At 31.1% G+C, this 19,609-nt stretch overlaps 1 protein-coding gene across 3 annotated transcripts in view; it reads right to left on the bottom strand.

Moving 5' to 3' along the window:
* The window catches only part of LOC134211973 (uncharacterized), a 106,923-nt gene that overhangs the window by 44,699 nt on the left and 42,615 nt on the right, over positions 1-19,609 (bottom strand). For 2 of the 3 annotated variants that reach the window (XM_062689405.1, XM_062689406.1), the window contains exon 2: positions 276-399. In XM_062689405.1, coding sequence (XP_062545389.1) covers positions 276-295 — 20 coding nt within the window. In that variant the 5' untranslated portion in view covers positions 296-399. Of the gene's footprint in view, positions 1-275; positions 590-19,609 lie in introns of all 3 variants that reach the window. The other variant, XM_062689404.1, reaches the window with a different exon arrangement.

The raw sequence follows: 19,609 nt of genomic DNA, 5'->3' as shown, positions 1-19,609 counted from the left end.
TAAGCTTCCAAGATACGTATTGCATATGGTCGAACACATAACGAAACATTGAGTAACGAAAAAATATCTTTTGTTACTATAGATCTCAAGTCCTTAACTCAAGTATAGTTCGGATAGCCTAGGACGCCCAAGAGTAACCTTGCGATCAAAGGCGTAGGTTTGCCAATCCGTAGATGGCGAGCTCGATTCATGATCCGGTCTAAGGTGTTTTCGGGTTGGATTTGTCAAAACCATTTGACACTATAATGAATACTTTTATATCAATAGTTACTTACCTTTGACAACAACGGCACATTATACGCGAATGAACGTATTTTCTACTAAAACGTCGAGGTAAATTCTTGATAAAAATAATATTCTGAGTACTATATATTAAAACTTTCTAAACATACGTAAAACCTATCACAGGAAGATCAAACTTAAGCACAATTTGTAAACACCATAAGTCAAGGACTCTGAATGAAATCAGGTCACATTATAGATTGTCTGTTCTATAACCGGATTATTTTCTTCTTTTTTTCTTAAGACCAATAACTCTCATCGTCGAATTGCAGCGTTTATTGATTCCGGTTGATTATCGAAAGGCATCCTGCAATAAAAGAGAAAAAAAAACTATTGTTAGAAACAAATTTTCCACCTCTTTGAACCGAATTCAGCACACTATCGTTAGAATCAATCACAGACAGGCCCTCGGTGACGCTCTGTGAGAATGAATAAAAGAAAATGTTTACAATTGGTGATCTAACTGCGGGTGCACTGTCCGTGACTACCAATTGCGTCGTGTGACGTCTATTCGGAACGAGTTGAACGATAACAGAACAGGCAGTCAGGGTTGTAGTCAGTAAGTAAAAATAGAAGTGGACAATCGCGCATCTTACTTCGAACTTCAAGCAACACTTGGCAACTCGCCTTGTGAGACAATCGTGATTCACTCAGACAATTGTGTTGTTAAACAAAAACCTATTGTAGGAAAGAGAAAGGCTTCAACGTGCTACTGACTACGCACCTATTCTTAGCATTTCGACCGAGATAAGATAACACGTTCATATCCACATTCTTCCAATAAACTGATACCTGACACCCATATTGAATGTCAGACCCCCTCTGCGCTCCCCATAATCGGCACATCCATCATCGGGTCATTCAACAAAGAACAGCATAAATTCTCGCAGCAATAATTATACCAATACATGCATTCCAACTCTCTGGGAAGCGATACAATCAATTCACTTCCGACTGTTCCGTTGCTGCTTAAACGTGAGAAAACTTCACGATGCGATCAAACAGCCGGTCGGTCGGTCGGGTCGGTGGCAGGAGCGAAACACTAAAATAGCGACTCAGCAGCGGTTCGCCAAACGAAATGACCAGCGACGCTGAGCACGCACTCTTGGCTATCTGCTCCTCGTCATACCCCTTCCTGCCAGGCAGTGCCAAGGGGGGTTACATACGTGTAGAGAAAATTCACAGCCCATTTGAACTTGATCTTGACGCAACGAAAGGGTTGTAATAAATAGCAACAGCAGCGTAGCACGCCTATAAACAGGGCAAAGCAGCATAGCATGTGGCTGAGCGAACCGCCCATTGATGCAATACGCAGCAGCACAAACAGTGCGATCACTTGATTGGAAAATAAATCATTAAGGGGGTGGTGGATCGAGAAGCGCATAGATCACCCTATCGGAAATAAATCAATTTAAAGCAAAAATTGTATTTAATGTACTTTTCCATATTGTCGCTGCTTATTGCAAAAGTCAGCTTGTTAACAAAAATAATGTGGAACTGGAAGTGTTCAAGTCGGTGGTCGAGTGTTTGTTTGCAAAAATTATATCAGTCCCTGTCAAAACATATCCTTTACTGGAAGATCTGAGGAAAGCTTTACATCGCTTTCTATGGATAAGAGGTGACAAACAATGTATAACTGATCTTGAATCAACGCTATGGTGGTCCTCCGCAACGGCATTAGCTTGTCTCGCTACTTCTGGTGCAATGTTGAACAATAAGCACCAATATGACCGTCTTAGTCTCGTTGATTAGAATAAACTGAAGACCTCACACCGTTTTGGGACACCAGCTTTGGTTACTTTAAATAATTTCATAACTAGCAAATCAAGAACTGGATATCACAAAAGAAAACACTGATTTTTGATAATGCACAAGAACAAGTCGAATCATTTTTGATTACATATTTATTTTGTCGACAGTTTGACACTAGGTCCGAATCATGCAAAAGCTTTATAGATTCAAGTTTTTCCTAACATTGATCTGAAAATTTATAAAAAATGTGGTCCAAAATTAATTTAGTAAATTGATCAAAATGAAAATATCGCCTGGTTTATGCGTTTTGTATCATACCCCTAGGTAAAGTCACCGCGTAGCTCCAAGCGGGGAAAAACGAACATAACACGATCAATGCTGTAAAGGCGGTCGTTTAGAAAACTGCTTATGATGTTCATTTGTTATTGTTAGCAACGAGTGAGAACGGATTTCATTTAGCTTCAAAGTCAAATGACTTGCACTCCGATGACGGAATTGTGGAATTCCAGGCAAATAATAAATTTTCATTTGCTCGTTCTTTTCATTGTCTGTCAGGTCTCTTTTACAAGTTTTTCTTACCCAAAAATATAGACATGATGGGAGAGACTCCAAGCCCGGAAAATTATAAATTACATCAAGTGACCCTGTTGTCCGTAGCTCGTAATTGTATATGTCTTATACTCAAATGCATTTAAGGATTTTCATTTCGTACTCGGGATATTCTTGCATATTTTATATTGCATATTTTTATATTTTTCATTATCGAGCACGTGCACTGTTATATTATGTACATCACCTTCGAAAAAAAAACTCACTTTTCCAGCAGCAACCTTCACGATCGAGATGTCATTTGTGACTCATAAGTACATTGCTAACTTGTAGTAGGTAACTGAAAACGAGAATAAATTCAATTCTCTATGTCCAGAGCGGATTCTATTCAATTTTGAACAAATCAAGGTTTTAAAATAAAAATTAATGTTGCTTACCTTCACACAAAAAAACAATTCTTACAGTTGAGCATGAGCATGAGCATTATGACCGCACAATTCGTAGTTGCTACTCCGTGATTGACTAGAACTTGCGAAATTGTACAGAGAACACAATAAATGGGGCTTGGGACTAGCTACCCATTCTCAATGTACACGTTTCGGGAGCTCAAATATCTAAAGTCAATAACGGCGCCGGCCACGTCCTTACGGTCATATAGGAAGGGGAGGATTGTTAATCCGACTCTCGTTGCTACTAGAGACCGAGAACACCTCTGCATCTCCACGATTGTCTTGGCATAGGATATCGTTTTAGTTACAAAGGATAATTTATCTGGATTCACTTCGGTAAGTGATGCGATCTATGGGATGGGAAATAACACTCTCGTTGTCTGAAACTTTCACTTTCTGATTTATTCACTCACCCGCGCAAACCAGAACAAAATTACGACGACCGGCCGATCGTTTTGCCTTCCGCACAAAGCAAAACTAAACTTCGACGACCGGCCGATCCGCTTACTGAAGAAACACGACCGGATAAGAAACAACTTTTCACTTTCTGATTTATTTACTCACCCGCACAAAGCCAAACTAAACTTTGACGACCGGTCGATCCGCTGACTGGAGAAACACGACCGGACAAGAAACAAACTTTTACTTTCTGATTCATTTACTCACCCGCGCAAATCAGAGCAAAATTACGGCGACCGGCCGATCGTTTTGCCTTCCGCACAAAGCAAAACTAAACTTTGACGACCGGTCGATCCGCTGACTCGAAACAAGAGCCAACACGCACTGAACTAATTAACTTTACTACCGGCCGCGCAATGCAAAACACAAAATTTCGGCAAATCGCGCGATCGTTCGGCCGTCCGAAACAAGAGCCAACACGCACTGAACTAATTAACTTTACTACCGGCCACGCAATGCAAAACACAAAATTTCGGCAAATCGCGCGATCGTACGGCCGTCCGAAACAAGAGCCAACACGCACTGAACTAATTAACTTTACTACCGGCCGCGCAATGCAAAACACAAAATTTCGGCAAATCGCGCGATCGTACGGCCGTCCGAAACAAGAGCCAACACGCACTGAACTAATTAACTTTACTACCGGCCGCGCAATGCAAAACACAAAATTTCGGCAAATCGCGCGATCGTTCGGCCGTCCGAAACAAGAGCCAACACGCACTGAACTAATTAACTTTACTACCGGCCGCGCAATGCAAAACACAAAATTTCGGCAAATCGCGCGATCGTTCGGCCGTCCGAAACAAGAGCCAACACGCACTGAACTAATTAACTTTACTACCGGCCGCGCAATGCAAAACACAAAATTTCGGCAAATCGCGCGATCGTACGGCCGTCCGAAACAAGAGCCAACACGCACTGAACTAATTAACTTTACTACCGGCCGCGCAATGCAAAACACAAAATTTCGGCAAATCGCGCGATCGTCCCGCCGCACATAGGAGTAAATAAGCCAATTCTTGGCCAAAACTATTTTTTGCGGTTATTTGGGCATGATATTTCTAGGACGAAGTAATAATTGCCAATTATGCAGGAAAATGCGATTTTTTGGATAAATCTATCCACCTAACAGAACCAGACTAACTAAAACCAGATAAAAATGTCAAAACACATATGTTTTCAAATAAAACCTCGCGATTTATGTAAAATCTCTTGCTTTCGCTACGCAAACGATTCTAAAATGGCTATAATCCATAAAATAGCAAAAAACCCGTAGTTGAAGCTTTATTTTTAAATGGATTTTCTAACATTTACATAGGAAAAAAACATCTAATTTATTTTAACCCATGCCCAAGATCCCAAAAGAAAAATGGTTGTATAAATTCGCATGCACAAAAGTAAACACTGTTTTATGTTTGAACACTCTTTTCTCTTTAACTTAAATCTTAACCTTAAAAATTAGGGTCTGAAAAGGTGAAGCCTGTAGTTAGAAATATAAATCATCTGTATTCTATATACCTTGACTTGAAACAACAACGATTACCATATCCGAATCGAAGCGAACAAGATATCATAGCTAGCCATGACGAAAGTATCATAATAAGGCACCGTTCATAAATTATGATCACTCTAATGCAAACGGGTTCATCCTAAATCTAGGTAATAACAGATTTCTCTACAATGCAGAATTTTTGATAAGCGATTTCAATATAAGGTTCGCAAAAAGATATCAACGCAACTCATGGGAGACCCATTATTCTATTTGTGTCTTGACAAAATGCATGCGAAATAGCATGCTTTTTACATTTTTTTCCTGGATTCGTTATATGTGGTAATTTATGAACAAATGTTAAAATTTTGTTTTAAAATGATGAAAAATCGCATTTTATTCAAATAGCTCAGAATCTAATTTGCGGACGTTTGCGGACGAGTTTTCACGTGGAATGCTTAGTCCATATCTTGAAGTTACACCCAAGTGATTTATCTTTGCCGGATCTTGCCGTATAGATTACCTTTTCCTCTAAAGAAAAACATAAAAAATAGAAAAAATTGTGATTTTCAAGTGGTCATCACCTGAAACATAAAATTTATAATTTGATCATAAACATGAACAAAATGGAGACATACAACTATAATCTACTCATTGTGTACTAATAATAGCTGGTTGATAACATTTATGTTGTGTAAAAATCAGATTTCCCAAATACTCCACAAATAAAGTAGATAAAATCCAATCCAATACCTCATTTTTGAGCCCTAATTATATTTGTTTTACAAAATTTTGGGTCATTTCAGAAATAGCCATAGTATGCAGAATGTTTTTAAGTATCTTAAAAAAATATAAGAATGTAAAAATGTTGAACATTTTTTTTTGGGTTTTGTCCACGAATTTGTTCTAGTTACTCTTCTGTGGGCCGTCCGAAACAAGAGCCAACACGCACTGAACTCACAAAAAAACAATTCTTACAGTTCTGTATAAAGTCTTGGCATACACAGAGGCTGCATATTATATAAAAAAATATACACATACTATACACACATCGCTGTCGTTGCTTGCATGTGTTACTACTTTCATTTTATATTGAATAAAAAGTTGCGTAATATGCATTTTGACCTTGAAATAAAGCGTTGTAAGTGGATGTAGAACTAAATATTTTGTACCTTGCAAAAAATTAAATAACAAGATACAAATTTTATTCATTTACACAATCAGAAGCTTTACCAATTTTTCATTGAATGTGTGAACCATGTTTATTTGACGTACCCCCTCCCCATAATAAACTATCCATGTGGAAGGATGGAAAAGCCCTTAAATTATAGAATTTTACGTTTTTGTTTTCTTAAGTTCTTGGTTTTTATGATTTTAGGATTTTAAGATTTTAAGATTTTAAGATTTTAAGATTTTAAGATTTTAAGATTTTAAGATTTTAAGATTTTAAGATTTTAAGATTTTAAGATTTTAAGATTTTAAGATTTTAAGATTTTAAGATTTTAAGATTTTAAGATTTTAAGATTTTAAGATTTTAAGATTTTAAGATTTTAAGATTTTAAGATTTTAAGATTTTAAGATTTTAAGATTTTAAGATTTTAAGATTTTAAGATTTTAAGATTTTAAGATTTTAAGATTTTAAGATTTTAAGATTTTAAGATTTTAAGATTTTAAGATTTTAAGATTTTAAGATTTTAAGATTTTAAGATTTTAAGATTTTAAGATTTTAAGATTTTAAGATTTTAAGATTTTAAGATTTTAAGATTTTAAGATTTTAAGATTTTAAGATTTTAAGATTTTAAGATTTTAAGATTTTAAGATTTTAAGATTTTAAGATTTTAAGATTTTAAGATTTTAAGATTTTAAGATTTTAAGATTTTGAGATTTTAAGATTTTAAGATTTTAAGATTTTAAGATTTTAAGATTTTAAGATTTTAAGATTTTAAGATTTTAAGATTTTAGATTTTAAGATTTTAAGATTTTAAGATTTTAAGATTTTAAGATTTTAAGATTTTAAGATTTTAAGATTTTAAGATTTTAAGATTTTAAGATTTTAAGATTTTAAGATTTTAAGATTTTAAGATTTTAAGATTTTAAGATTTTAAGATTTTAAGATTTTAAGATTTTAAGATTTTAAGATTTTAAGATTTTAAGATTTTAAGATTTTAAGATTTTAAGATTTTAGAATTTTGGAATTTTAAGATTTTAAGATTTTAAGATTTTAAGATTTTAAGATTTTAAGATTTTAAGATTTTAAGATTTTAAGATTTTAAGATTTTAAGATTTTAAGATTTTAAGATTTTAAGATTTTAAGATTTTAAGATTTTAAGATTTTAAGATTTTAAGATTTTAAGATTTTAAGATTTTAAGATTTTAAGATTTTAAGATTTTAAGATTTTAAGATTTTAAGATTTTAAGATTTTAAGATTTTAAGATTTTAAGATTTTTGAATTTTTAAATTTTGAAATTTTTAGATTTTTAGATTTTTAGATTTTTAAGATTTTGAATTTTGAATTTTAAGATTTTAAGATTTTTGAATTTTAAGATTTTAAGATTTTAAGATTTTAAGATTTTAAGATTTTAAGATTTTAAGATTTTAAGATTTTAAGATTTTAAGATTTTAAGATTTTAAGATTTTAAGATTTTAAGATTTTTGAATTTTAAGATTTTAGGATTTTAGATTTTAAGATTTTTTTAGATTTTAAGATTTTAAGATTTTAAGATTTTAAGATTTTAGGATTTTAGGATTTTAAGATTTTAAGACTTTAAGATTTTAAGATTTTAAGTTTTTAAGATTTTAAGATTTTAAGATTTTAAGATTTTAAGATTTTAAGATTTTAAGATTTTAAGATTTTAAGATTTTAAGATTTTAAGATTTTAAGATTTTAAGATTTTAAGATTTTAAGATTTTAAGATTTTAAGATTTTAAGATTTTAAGATTTTAAGATTTTAAGATTTTAAGATTTTGGATTTTAAGATTTTAAGATTTTAAGATTTTAAGATTTTAAGATTTTAAGATTTTAAGATTTTAAGATTTTAAGATTTTAAGATTTTAAGATTTTAAGATTTTAAGATTTTAAGATTTTAAGATTTTAAGATTTTAAGATTTTAAGATTTTAAGATTTTAAGATTTTAAGATTTTAAGATTTTAAGATTTTAAGATTTTTAAGATTTTAAGATTTTAAGATTTTAAGATTTTAAGATTTTAAGATTTTAAGATTTTAAGATTTTAAGATTTTAAGATTTTAAGATTTTAAGATTTTAAGATTTTAAGATTTTGAATTTTAAGATTTTAAGATTTTAAGATTTTAAGATTTTAAGATTTTAAGATTTTAAGATTTTAAGATTTTAAGATTTTTAAGATTTTAAGATTTTAAGATTTTAAGATTTTTAAGATTTTAAGATTTTAAGATTTTAAGATTTTAAGATTTTAAGATTTTAAGATTTTAAGATTTTAAGATTTTAAGATTTTAAGATTTTAAGATTTTAAGATTTTAAGATTTTAAGATTTTAAGATTTTAAAGATTTTAAGATTTTAAGATTTTAAGATTTTAAGATTTTAAGATTTTAAAGATTTTAAGATTTTAAGATTTTAAGATTTTAAGATTTTAAGATTTTAATTTTGAATTTTAAGATTTTAAGATTTTAATTTTTAATTTTTAAGATTTTGAATTTTAAGATTTTAAGATTTTAAGATTTTAAGATTTTAAGATTTTAATTTTAAGATTTTAAGATTTTAAGATTTTAAGATTTTAAGATTTTGAATTTAAGATTTTAAGATTTTAAGATTTTAAGATTTTAAGATTTTAAGATTTTAAGATTTTAAGATTTTTAAGATTTTAAGATTTTAAGATTTTAAGATTTTAAGATTTTAAGATTTTAAGATTTTAAGATTTTAAGATTTTAAGATTTTAAGATTTTAAGATTTTAAGATTTTAAGATTTTAAGATTTTAAGATTTTAAGATTTTAAGATTTTAAGATTTTAAGATTTTAAGATTTTAAGATTTTAAGATTTTAAGATTTTAAGATTTTTAAGATTTTAAGATTTTAAGATTTTTAAGATTTTAAGATTTTAAGATTTTAAGATTTTAAGATTTTAAGATTTTAAGATTTTAAGATTTTAAGATTTTTAAGATTTTAAGATTTTAAGATTTTAAGATTTTAAGATTTTAAGATTTTAAGATTTTAAGATTTTAAGATTTTAAGATTTTAAGATTTTAAGATTTTAAGATTTTAATTTTAAGATTTTAAGATTTTAAGATTTTGAATTTTAAGATTTTAAGATTTTAAGATTTTAAGATTTTAAGATTTTAAGATTTTAAGATTTTAAGATTTTAAGATTTTAAGATTTTAAGATTTTAAGATTTTAAGATTTTAAGATTTTAAGATTTTAAGATTTTAAGATTTTAAGATTTTAAGATTTTAAGATTTTAAGATTTTAAGATTTTAAGATTTTAAGATTTTAAGATTTTAAGATTTTAAGATTTTAAGATTTTAAGATTTTAAGATTTTTAGATTTTAAGATTTTAAAATTTTAAGATTTTAAGATTTTGAAATTTTAAGATTTTAAGATCTTAAAACTTTTAGATTTTTAGATTTTTAGATTCTAAGATTTTTAGATTTTTAGATTTTTAGATTTTTAGATTTTAGAATTTTAGATTTTTAGATTTTTTAGATTTTTAGATTTTTAGATTTTTAGATTTTTAGATTTTTAGATTTTTAGATTTTTAAATTTTTATTTTTTTTAGATTCTTTGATTTTTAGATCTATAGATTTTAAGATTTTTAGATTTTTGAATATTAAGATTTTAGGATTTTTAGATTTATAGATTCTTGAATTTTAAATTTTTAAATTTTTGAATTTTGAATTTTTAGATTTTTAGATTTTTAGATTTTGAATTTTTGATTTTTAGATTTTTAGATTTTTGGATTTATAGATTTTTAGATTTTTTAAATTTTTAGATTTTTGAATTTTTTGATTTCTAGATTTTCAGATTTTTAGATTTTTTATTTTTTATTTTCAGATTTTTAGATTTTTTGTTTTTTAGATTTTAGATTTTTAGATTTTGAATTTTAGATTTTTAGATTTTTTGAATTTTAGATTTTTAGATTTTTAGATTTTTGAATTTTAGATTTTTTAGATTTTTTAGATTTTTAGATTTTTTAGATTTTTGAATTTTAGATTTTTAGATTTTCATTAGATTTTTAAATGTTTAGATTTTTAGATTTTTTAGATTTTTAGATTTTTAGATTTTTGAATTTTTAGATTTTTAGATTTTAGATTTTTAGATTTTTGATTTTTAGATTTTCAGATTTCTACATTTTTAGATTTCAGATTTTCAGATTTTAGGATTTTTAGATTTTTGAATTTTTAGATTTTTAGATTTTCAGATTTTTAGATTTTAGATTTTTAGATTTTAGATTTTTAGATTTTTAGATTTTAGACTTTTTAGATTTTAGACTTTTTAGATTTTTAGATTTTTAGATTTTTAGATTTTTAGATTTTAGATTTTTGATTTTTAGATCTTTTTAGATTTTTAGAATTTTAGATTTTTAGATTTTAAATTTTTGAATTCTTAGATTTAGAGAATTTTAGATTTTTAGATTTTTGAATTTTTTAGATTTTTAGATTTTGAATTTTTAGATTTTTAGAATTTTTAGATTTTAGATTTTTAGATTTTTAAATTTTTAGATTTTTAGATTTTTAGATTTTTAGATTTTTAGATTTTTAGATTTTTAGATTTTAGATTTTTAGATTTTTAGAGTTTTAGATTTTTAAATTTTTAGATTTTTAGATTTTAGATTTTTAGATTTTTAGATTTTTGAATTTTTGATTTTTGGAATTTTGAATTTTCAGATTTTAGATTTTTGAATTTTGAATTTTAGATTTTCAGATTTTTAGATTTTCATATTTTTGAAATTTTAAATTTTTAGAATTTTTTAATTTTTGGATTTTTAAATTTTTTGAATTTTTTAGATTTTTAGATTTTAGATTTTTTGAATTTTAGATTTTTAGATTTTAGATTTTTAGATTTTTAGATTTTTAGATTTTTAGATTTTTAGATTTTTAGATTTTTAGATTTTTAGATTTTTAGATATTAAGATTTTTAGATTTTTGAATTTTTAAATTTTTAATTTTAATTTTTAATTTTTTTTGAAATTTTTTAGATTTTTAGATTTTTAGATTTTTAGATTTTTAAAATTTTTAGATTTTTAGATTTTTAGAATTTTAGATTTTTAGATTTTAAGATTTTTAGTTTTTTAGATTTTTAGATTTTCAGATTTTTAGATTTTTAGATTTTTAGATTTTTAGATTTTTAGATTTTTTGTTTTTAAGGTTTTTTGATTTTTTGATTTTTTTGATTTTTTTGATTTTTTTGATTTTTAGATTTTAAGATTTTTAGATTTTAAAATTTTTAGATTTTTAGATTTTAGATTTTCAGATTTTAGAATTTTTAGATATTTGGACTTTTTAGTTTTTTTGATTTTTAGATTTTTAGATTTTTAGATTTTTAGATTTTTAAATTAGATAAATTAGATTTTTAGATAGATTTTTAGATTTTTAGATTTTTAGATTTTTAGATTTTTAGATTTTTAGATTTTTAGATTTTTAGATTTTTAGATTTTTAGATTTTTAGATTTTTAAATTTTTTGATTTTTAGATTTTTAGATTTTTAGATTTTTAGATTTTTAGATTTTTAGATTTTTAGATTTTTAGATTTTTAGATTTTTATTTTTAATTTCTAATTTTTAATTTTTAATTTTTAATTGATTTGATTTCGACGAATAGTTGAGTTGATTGATAACTAAACAATACCTCTCACCCACACCCTCTTCTTTTCCATACTTAATCCACTATCGTCGTCTCCCCTATATGAAGAATGTGTGTTCCAAATTTGTCTGAAATCGGTTAAGGGGAGATCAGAAGTTACACTGATGTGATTGAGAGCTGAACAATGCCAGTCCCTCCACAACCTTCCCGTTTTCTAAATATCATCCCTAATCCCTATGTTCGTCTTTTTAAGAAAAAGAATGGGTGTTCTAAATTTGATTGAAATCGGGCCATAGGGGGTTGGGAGTTACACTGAATTGCTCTTTTTATAAAAAAAACCCTTCCCCCTACCCTCCTTCTTCTACCAGTGACCATTACACCCCCTTTGTTATCTTCTCCTTAGGATAGAGAATTTGTGTACCAAATTTGGTTGAAATCGGTACAGGGGTTCAGAAGTTACACTGAATTGCCCGTTTTCTGAACAATACCTCTCCCTTCAGATCCCTCCCCCCATTCCCAAGTTACCCTCCCATATGATCGGCTCCTCATAGTGAATATGTGTTCAAAATTTGGTTGAAATCGGTCCTGGAGGTTGGGAATTACACGTAATTGTTTCAAAGACAACGCCTTCTCCTATACCCTCCTCTTTTTCCCAATGACCATCCCACCCCCTTTGTTATCTTTTCCTTAGGATAGAGAATGTGTGTACCAAATTTGGTTCACATCGGTCCAGGGGTTCATGATTTACTCTGAATTACCCGTATTCTAAACAATACCCCTCCCTCCAGACCCCTCCTCTTTACCAAATCTTTACCAATCTTTACCAAATTACCCACCTATATGATCGTCTCCTCACAGTGAATATGTGTACAAAATTTTGTTGAAATCGGTCCTGGGAATGTTGCTAGTTTTCTAAACAAAAACCCTCCCACCACCCTCCTCCTTTTCCAAATGACCATCCCATCCCAACTTCTCCTGGGGATAGAGAATGTGTGTACCAAATTTGGTTAAAATCGGCCAAGTGGTTAAGAAGTAGTTAGCGAAAATACATACATAGATTGGTTTTTATATATATAGAAGAAGAAGATAGATAGAATTTTTAATTTTTAATTTCTAATTTTTAATTTTACGTAGGGACACGGCAGGTATTTTCGTCTGTTCGTCATAGTCTCGAAAACCTTGTTGGGTATTTTAATCACTGCGACCATTTATTAGTTCTCCATGTTAGGGGTGGCTGATCATTTGATGTTTAGGTTTGGTGTCAGGCTCTGCAGGCCAGCCTTAAAAAAAACTTACGCAACGAATAATCATCGAGAGAGTACGGACTTCTTTGCTTCCGGTTAATAGGAAAAAATCCGAAAGCATGTTTAAAAAGTTATTTGAAAATTATGAAGTTAAGTACTAATTTTCGTATTAATGCCATTTTTGGTAACCTTTTATAGTCGTTTCCTAATTTAAAACATTGAACATTTTCCTTAGTACTCGAAAAGAGCAAAATAAATTTGCAAATTTCCTACACAGCAAAGTAAAAACAGTAAAATCTTGCATACGCTAGCTCGGTGTAGAAATAAATCCAGTTCTTTTTTTATAAACATGAAAAACTATCACTCCTACGTCACATACTTCAGCCACAGTTTTTCGGTCGCGTCCAATTCATTATCATTCTCATTCTTGATTCACATCATGATGATCAAAAACCATCACAGATAATCCTATTCCGCATATAATCCGAGTCCGAGTTTGAACGGCTCCTTTGCGGTGAATTACACAACATTACTGCATTTACAAATATGTCCATTAAATGATATGTCGCATCCGATTATAATTTGAACAATTTGCCGTCCCTCAATATGGTTCCCGGGTTGCAGTTTTTTCCCTGCGTTTTTCTCTTTCCAGACCAGCTCAACCGGAAATCGAACCTTTCTGGTGTTGCACTCCCAGACAGGCATACGCATGTCACCACCCCGCCGGTCGGACGAGCATCGTTCATCTCAATTATCATTCAACCATTGCATAGGACTTGCACCAACCCTTCATTGTGATCCGATGGTGCATGCACAGCGTTAATTGTTATTTATGCGTTGAAGAGTTTTCAAAACAGCCACGCTTCCGGGGATTCGAGGATCATATTACAGTTCGTATTTATCAACATATCTGTGCAATAATTTTCGGAGATAAGAAAAGTATAATGACAATTGCCGTACTCAAGTTCCTAACATATACTAATAGTACATAATGAAGAACTAAGTATTGATACCTGTGAGACTTTGCGAGTTTCCTCCATAGATAACAGTAGATTCTACTAGAGGCTGTTCAAAATGATGAACAGGTAACGCTACGAGTGTGAAGTGAGCTGGAAATGGCATCCCATCTGGCACTGTTGAGTACATTTTTTATGAAGTGATCAAGTACTTGATGCTATACATGCATATATACACACATACATACACACAGACATCACCTCATTTCGTCGAACTGAGTCAGTAGATATGTAACAACATGGGTCGTCTATGGAAAGTTTGGAACGAATATATAGCCTTTCGGTATTTGCTTTCAGTACACTCAGTGACCGAGAAGGGCTAAAACAATAATGGTACTTTGACGAAATGTATAAGAAAGCCCAGATGCCACCTGAGGTGAGTTGTTACCTATATTGTACATTTTTATTCCTAGGTCGTTTGTTGCCACTGAAAGTCACGAACACCATCGATTGATTAAAAATAAAGCAACAATCCCGGCGGCGCGTAATCGCTCACGGTGGGACGCCCTCCAGCATCCAGTCAGCGGAAGTCGAACAAAAAATGCGCACGTTCTCGCGAAAAGCGAGAAAAAAACGGTCATAAATATAAACGCTGATTAAATAATAATGTGTCATTAAAAAAGGTCCACTTTCGATGGTTCGGTGCGTTTCGCAAATCACGCGGTCGGTGAAGGATGAATGAAAACCGTGAATCAGCCAATTTGTTCGCATTTTTTTCTGTTTAACAGGAATCCAATTCAGGAATTGAAAAACGATCCCCATATGCATGCTCGCAGCAATCAAACATTTTTGTTGGTTTTGTAATGAAATTCACAGTCAAATAAAAATTTATTGGCATCCATTCTCATTTCGTGCTTGGATGATCCCAGTAGTGCACCTTGCGACAATAGATGCATGTATGGATCGAATCACTCATTTTCTGTGCGAACATTATGTACTGTGAAATAAAAGTTAACTATTATTACAATCGTAACTTCAACTTTATGAAGGAGTTAATTCGATTGAATGTTATTCTGCCTGTATGCGCAAAATACTAATTTTACAACAATGTTGGAAAATGGAATTTTTCTATTTAATTTAGCAAGCCAATTAGCGTCGTCACGATATTGCACCAAATTTTAAATGTGTGGTTCGTAATTAGTTTATTTTGAATCTAAATACACTGCTGCTACTCGATTATAGAATAAGGCAACACTTGGTTAATCGATATTCGTGATTTCATTTACATACTACATATTTATAAAAAAAAAGTAATAGCTAGTGTGTTTCATATCGGACGCGGATACGGGTATTTAGTTCTGTTTTGAGCGGTCGGAAAAGAAAATAAATAAATTAGTTCGCAATTGAACGTCTTACACATCGGACGCGGATCCGGATGTTAGTTCTATTTTGTGCGGTCGGACGAAAATAAATTAACTAATGCGTTACCTTGCTCTACATTGGACTGTTCGTAAGTGAATTCATGAATATATTTTAATAACTTCTCACCATTTATTTTTATTGATAAACGCTCTATTTTATCGATTTTGTTTTTGTTTTTTGATGGGCTACAGCTCATCGATGAACTTACGCCGAATTCTTCGCCGCTTCCAGTCACGCTGAACATTGAGCGCCCTCAGGTCCTCTTCAACTGCAAAAGGCCATCGTGTACGCGGCCTTCCACGAAGCCTGCGGCCTCTTCCGGGTTATCTACTGAATATACGCATGACGTTCTTCCGGCATACGAATAACGTGTCCAGCCCACCGTAGTCTGCCGTGTTGTATAAGCTTAACAATATCCAGCCCTTTATACACCTGGTACAACTCGTGATTCATGCGACGCCGCCAGATACCGTTCTCCTGTTTACCGCCGAGTATTGTCCGCAGCACCCTACGCTCAAACTCTCCGAAAGCTCTCCGATCAGCCTCCTTTAACGTCCATGCTTCATGGCCGTATAAAGCCACCGGAAGAATCAGAGTAGTATACAGCACGAATTTCGTCTTCGTTTGCATTTCGCTACCACCACCACTAATGAACCCATGTTAATTGCTAGCGACCATGTACTTCGTTTTGCTGGTATTGATCATAAGTCCAATCCTCGCTGTCTCCCTCTTAAAAGGCACAAAAGCCTCTTCCACGGCACGGCGATCAAACCCCGATAATATCGATATTGTCCGCAAATCCCAGGAGCATATGCGATCTTGTGATAATGGTACCGCTTCTTTGCACAACAGCTCTCTTAATCACTCCCTCGAGCGCTATATTGAACAGTAGATTTGAGAGTGCATCACCCTGCTTTATTCCATCTAAGGTAACAAATGACGTCGATATTTTCTCCGAACCCTTACACTTGATTTCGATCCGTCCAACGTTATACGAATCAGCCTTATCAGTTTCGCCGGAAAACCATGTTTAAGCATAATTTGCCATAATTCATTCCGTTTCTCTAAATCGTACGCCGCCTTGAAATCAATAAACAGATGATGTGTCTGCAAGTTGTACTCCCGGAATTTATTAAGGATTTGTCTCAGGATAAACATTTGATTAGTCGTTGATCGGCCCTCGCGAAAACCTTCCGTAGTTTTTTTTTTTGTCTTTATTAAGGAGACTTTCAGCCCTAGGCTGGCTCGTCTCCGGACCATGTGCTTCCGTAGTTGAAAACTTCAAGAAAAACGATTGATCCATCGCCGTTCTACAAACCGACTCCATTAATAGGACATCCGTATCTAGCTGCTTCAGAAAAATCGAGATTTCCGCCCAAGACACATTTTTATTATGGAATCTTTCATCTAATGGCAAAACAAAAACTATTACCGAATACAGCTAATGTTAATGACCGCGAGACAAAGCGCATATGATAATATCACTAGTTTAAAATGATCAGACATATTTCGTGCCAGCGCGGGACAAAACATTTAAATCTTTGTTTATATTCAGAAACGTGCTTAAGGCAAAACTGTGGTGTGATTAACTTTTATAACTATCAATTGGATCATATTTTTCGTATCATGCAAGTGGGCACACGGCTCAAATCTACACGTAAAAAATAACCTTATATGTTATGGCAAAAAACCATTCGAAAATACTTATACTCTTCATTACGCCACCTAATGTATGATCCCATATTGAAAAGCTAATAACATTCATAAGTTAATGAAAAGTATAAGTTTCGGAATGTATGTGACTGATGCGATGTAAAAGTTTTTTCTTATACATAGGGGTAATGACGGCTTTGGCAGGTTTGGTTCTATTATTGGCAGGAGTTTTTTTTATGACTGATTATGCTCAAATTTGGCCCAAACATTCTTTGCATATCAAAGAATATTGTGGCCAAATTTCATAAAATTCGGTCGATAAAAACCCCTGCCAATAATACAACAAAACCTGCCAAAGCCGTCTGTTCCCCTATCATTAAGCGCCTGCTTTGGCAAAAAAGTATTAGAAATCTTAATAATATATAACATCAAATTATTTTACGTGTACTTAAAACTCCTCTAACTTACCCCAGATTTTTTTTAACAAAAATCAACTACGTTGAGCTATTTCTAGTTTCTTTTCTCATATGATGCGATTTAGTTATTTTTATATTTCCTCGCAAGCTGACAGATGATTTATTATATTTTTTGTATTATTCAATTTATATTATTAATAATAAGCTTGAGACAAGAATACCTGAGCTACTTCAAGTTCAAGTCAGTTTTACTGAAATACTAACGATAAAAGAACACAATAAATGGTTGAAAGAACATCAGAATCCAGTTCCGGAGCGAATGCAGTTTGAAAGCTTTCAATGAACAAAGCCGTTATTGTTCCATCCAATTAAATATTGGAGCCATTTTTATTTTGAATATCAGATATAAAATCTTGTTTTCATTATTTTATGGCTCGGATATTAACAATAATATGTATTGGGTTTCAAAAGTTGTTTAAAAACTCAAAGGTGCAGCCCAATCGGGTTGTACGCAAAAGTGACGTAGGACTACGTAGCTATACGAAATGAATGGTATTTGTCATCATAGTTTGTGTCTCTCTATTAACATTGATATTTCACTCTTCCTAAAATCTCAGTATAAACTCTTTTTTTCTCGCAAAGAATCTGAAAATTTTCTCGCAAGAATCTGAATTTGGTTATGAGATGTTGCTTACCTACAATGCGTATTGTTGTGAAGAATAACAACAGAAATTTGACTCAACAATTAAAAAGTGGCTAACATGATTGGTTATTTATTGCATAGTAACAATCTCCATCAAGACGAAACAGTCACATTTAAGACGAATGGATGTCATTTGTCGAGATTGTAACCATGCAATAAATAACTAATCATGTTAACCACTTTTTAATTGTTTACGTAACAGTTGTACTGAAAAACGTACATTAAGGACTATTTTAAGTTGATTCAAAACAATAGTGGAACACGACGGAACAAAACAAAACATTGTGCATTCGGTAGCTTTAAAGCGAATCTTTCAGATGGTGGCTGTTTGGCTTGCCGCATCTTGCCGCTTTTCATGGTGTGTTGATGTGAAAATTGACTATTTTTTCTAAAATTTCCTTAATAACTTTGACAGGTTTCAAGATAGATCAAAGTAGTCTTCTAGACAAACATGTTTTTTGTCATTATGCACAACTTTCTAGAATAAACCATAGTGCTAAAATCATTTCCAAAAAAGTTATGCTCAAAATATGATTTTTGGGGGTCATTAATACATAACGTGCTCTAATTCCTTACAAAACCGTTTGTCCAATATTGTGTCTTCAGAAAAGATGTTCCAATTCACATTCTTTGTAACATTGCAGAGAACAACCACTGCTTTTGTACATCTACGTAAATTTTTTATTTAATACCGCCCTTCAAGGTGGATAGATCATTGATATTTTCTTATCAAAAGAAAGCCCAAGAAATATCCTTCAACTCTTCTGAAGACATCATGACTCTAAAATGTAGTTTTCAGGTCGAAAACTAAAAAACGCACGTTTTAAGGGCTTCTCAACCAGTGCAACGGATTGTTCGGAGAATGTTATTTGCCACTGCCTTGCAAACGGGAGAAAATGCAACAAAAATAAACAAAATATTTTAAAACATTAGGTTTTGCGTAAAACAAATTGTAATACGTAAGATGGAAAACGCATTATAAGTGAACAAAATTTTGTTTTGAACTTTTTTCACAAGCAATTTCACCAAAAATCCAAAAAAACAAATATACAAGAAAGGCAAAGCATTTTTCACGCTAATCACGCCATAATCTAACACAAGAGATTCAAAATAATTATTACCAATGGGAAAAATACCTCTTTGTCGTCATTTTCCAACGAATTATAACCACAGAGAACAGACGTTGAAGCTACACTCGCCATGTTGTGATAACTTATTACTGTTCATTTTGAAATAACTTTGGAATGTCGCCGTTATCCTGTGCATAATCAGCGCTAGCGTCATAAAAAATGCCACTGTGCGCTACTGTCGTTATGCGTGCAAGAGCATACCATATCGTGTTGTCAAAATGCGATTGTGAGTTGCAATGTCGACGTCGATGGCGTTGAGGTTCGGTGTGTTTCTTTACACATGTTTTGCAAGAAATTTTGTTCGAGCCTCCATGTCTGTTATCTGTGTTATAG

This window comes from Armigeres subalbatus, chromosome 2 (assembly GCF_024139115.2).
Source record: "Armigeres subalbatus isolate Guangzhou_Male chromosome 2, GZ_Asu_2, whole genome shotgun sequence".
Classification (NCBI taxonomy): domain Eukaryota; kingdom Metazoa; phylum Arthropoda; class Insecta; order Diptera; family Culicidae; genus Armigeres; species Armigeres subalbatus.
This window is presented reverse-complemented; position numbering and strand designations above follow the sequence as displayed.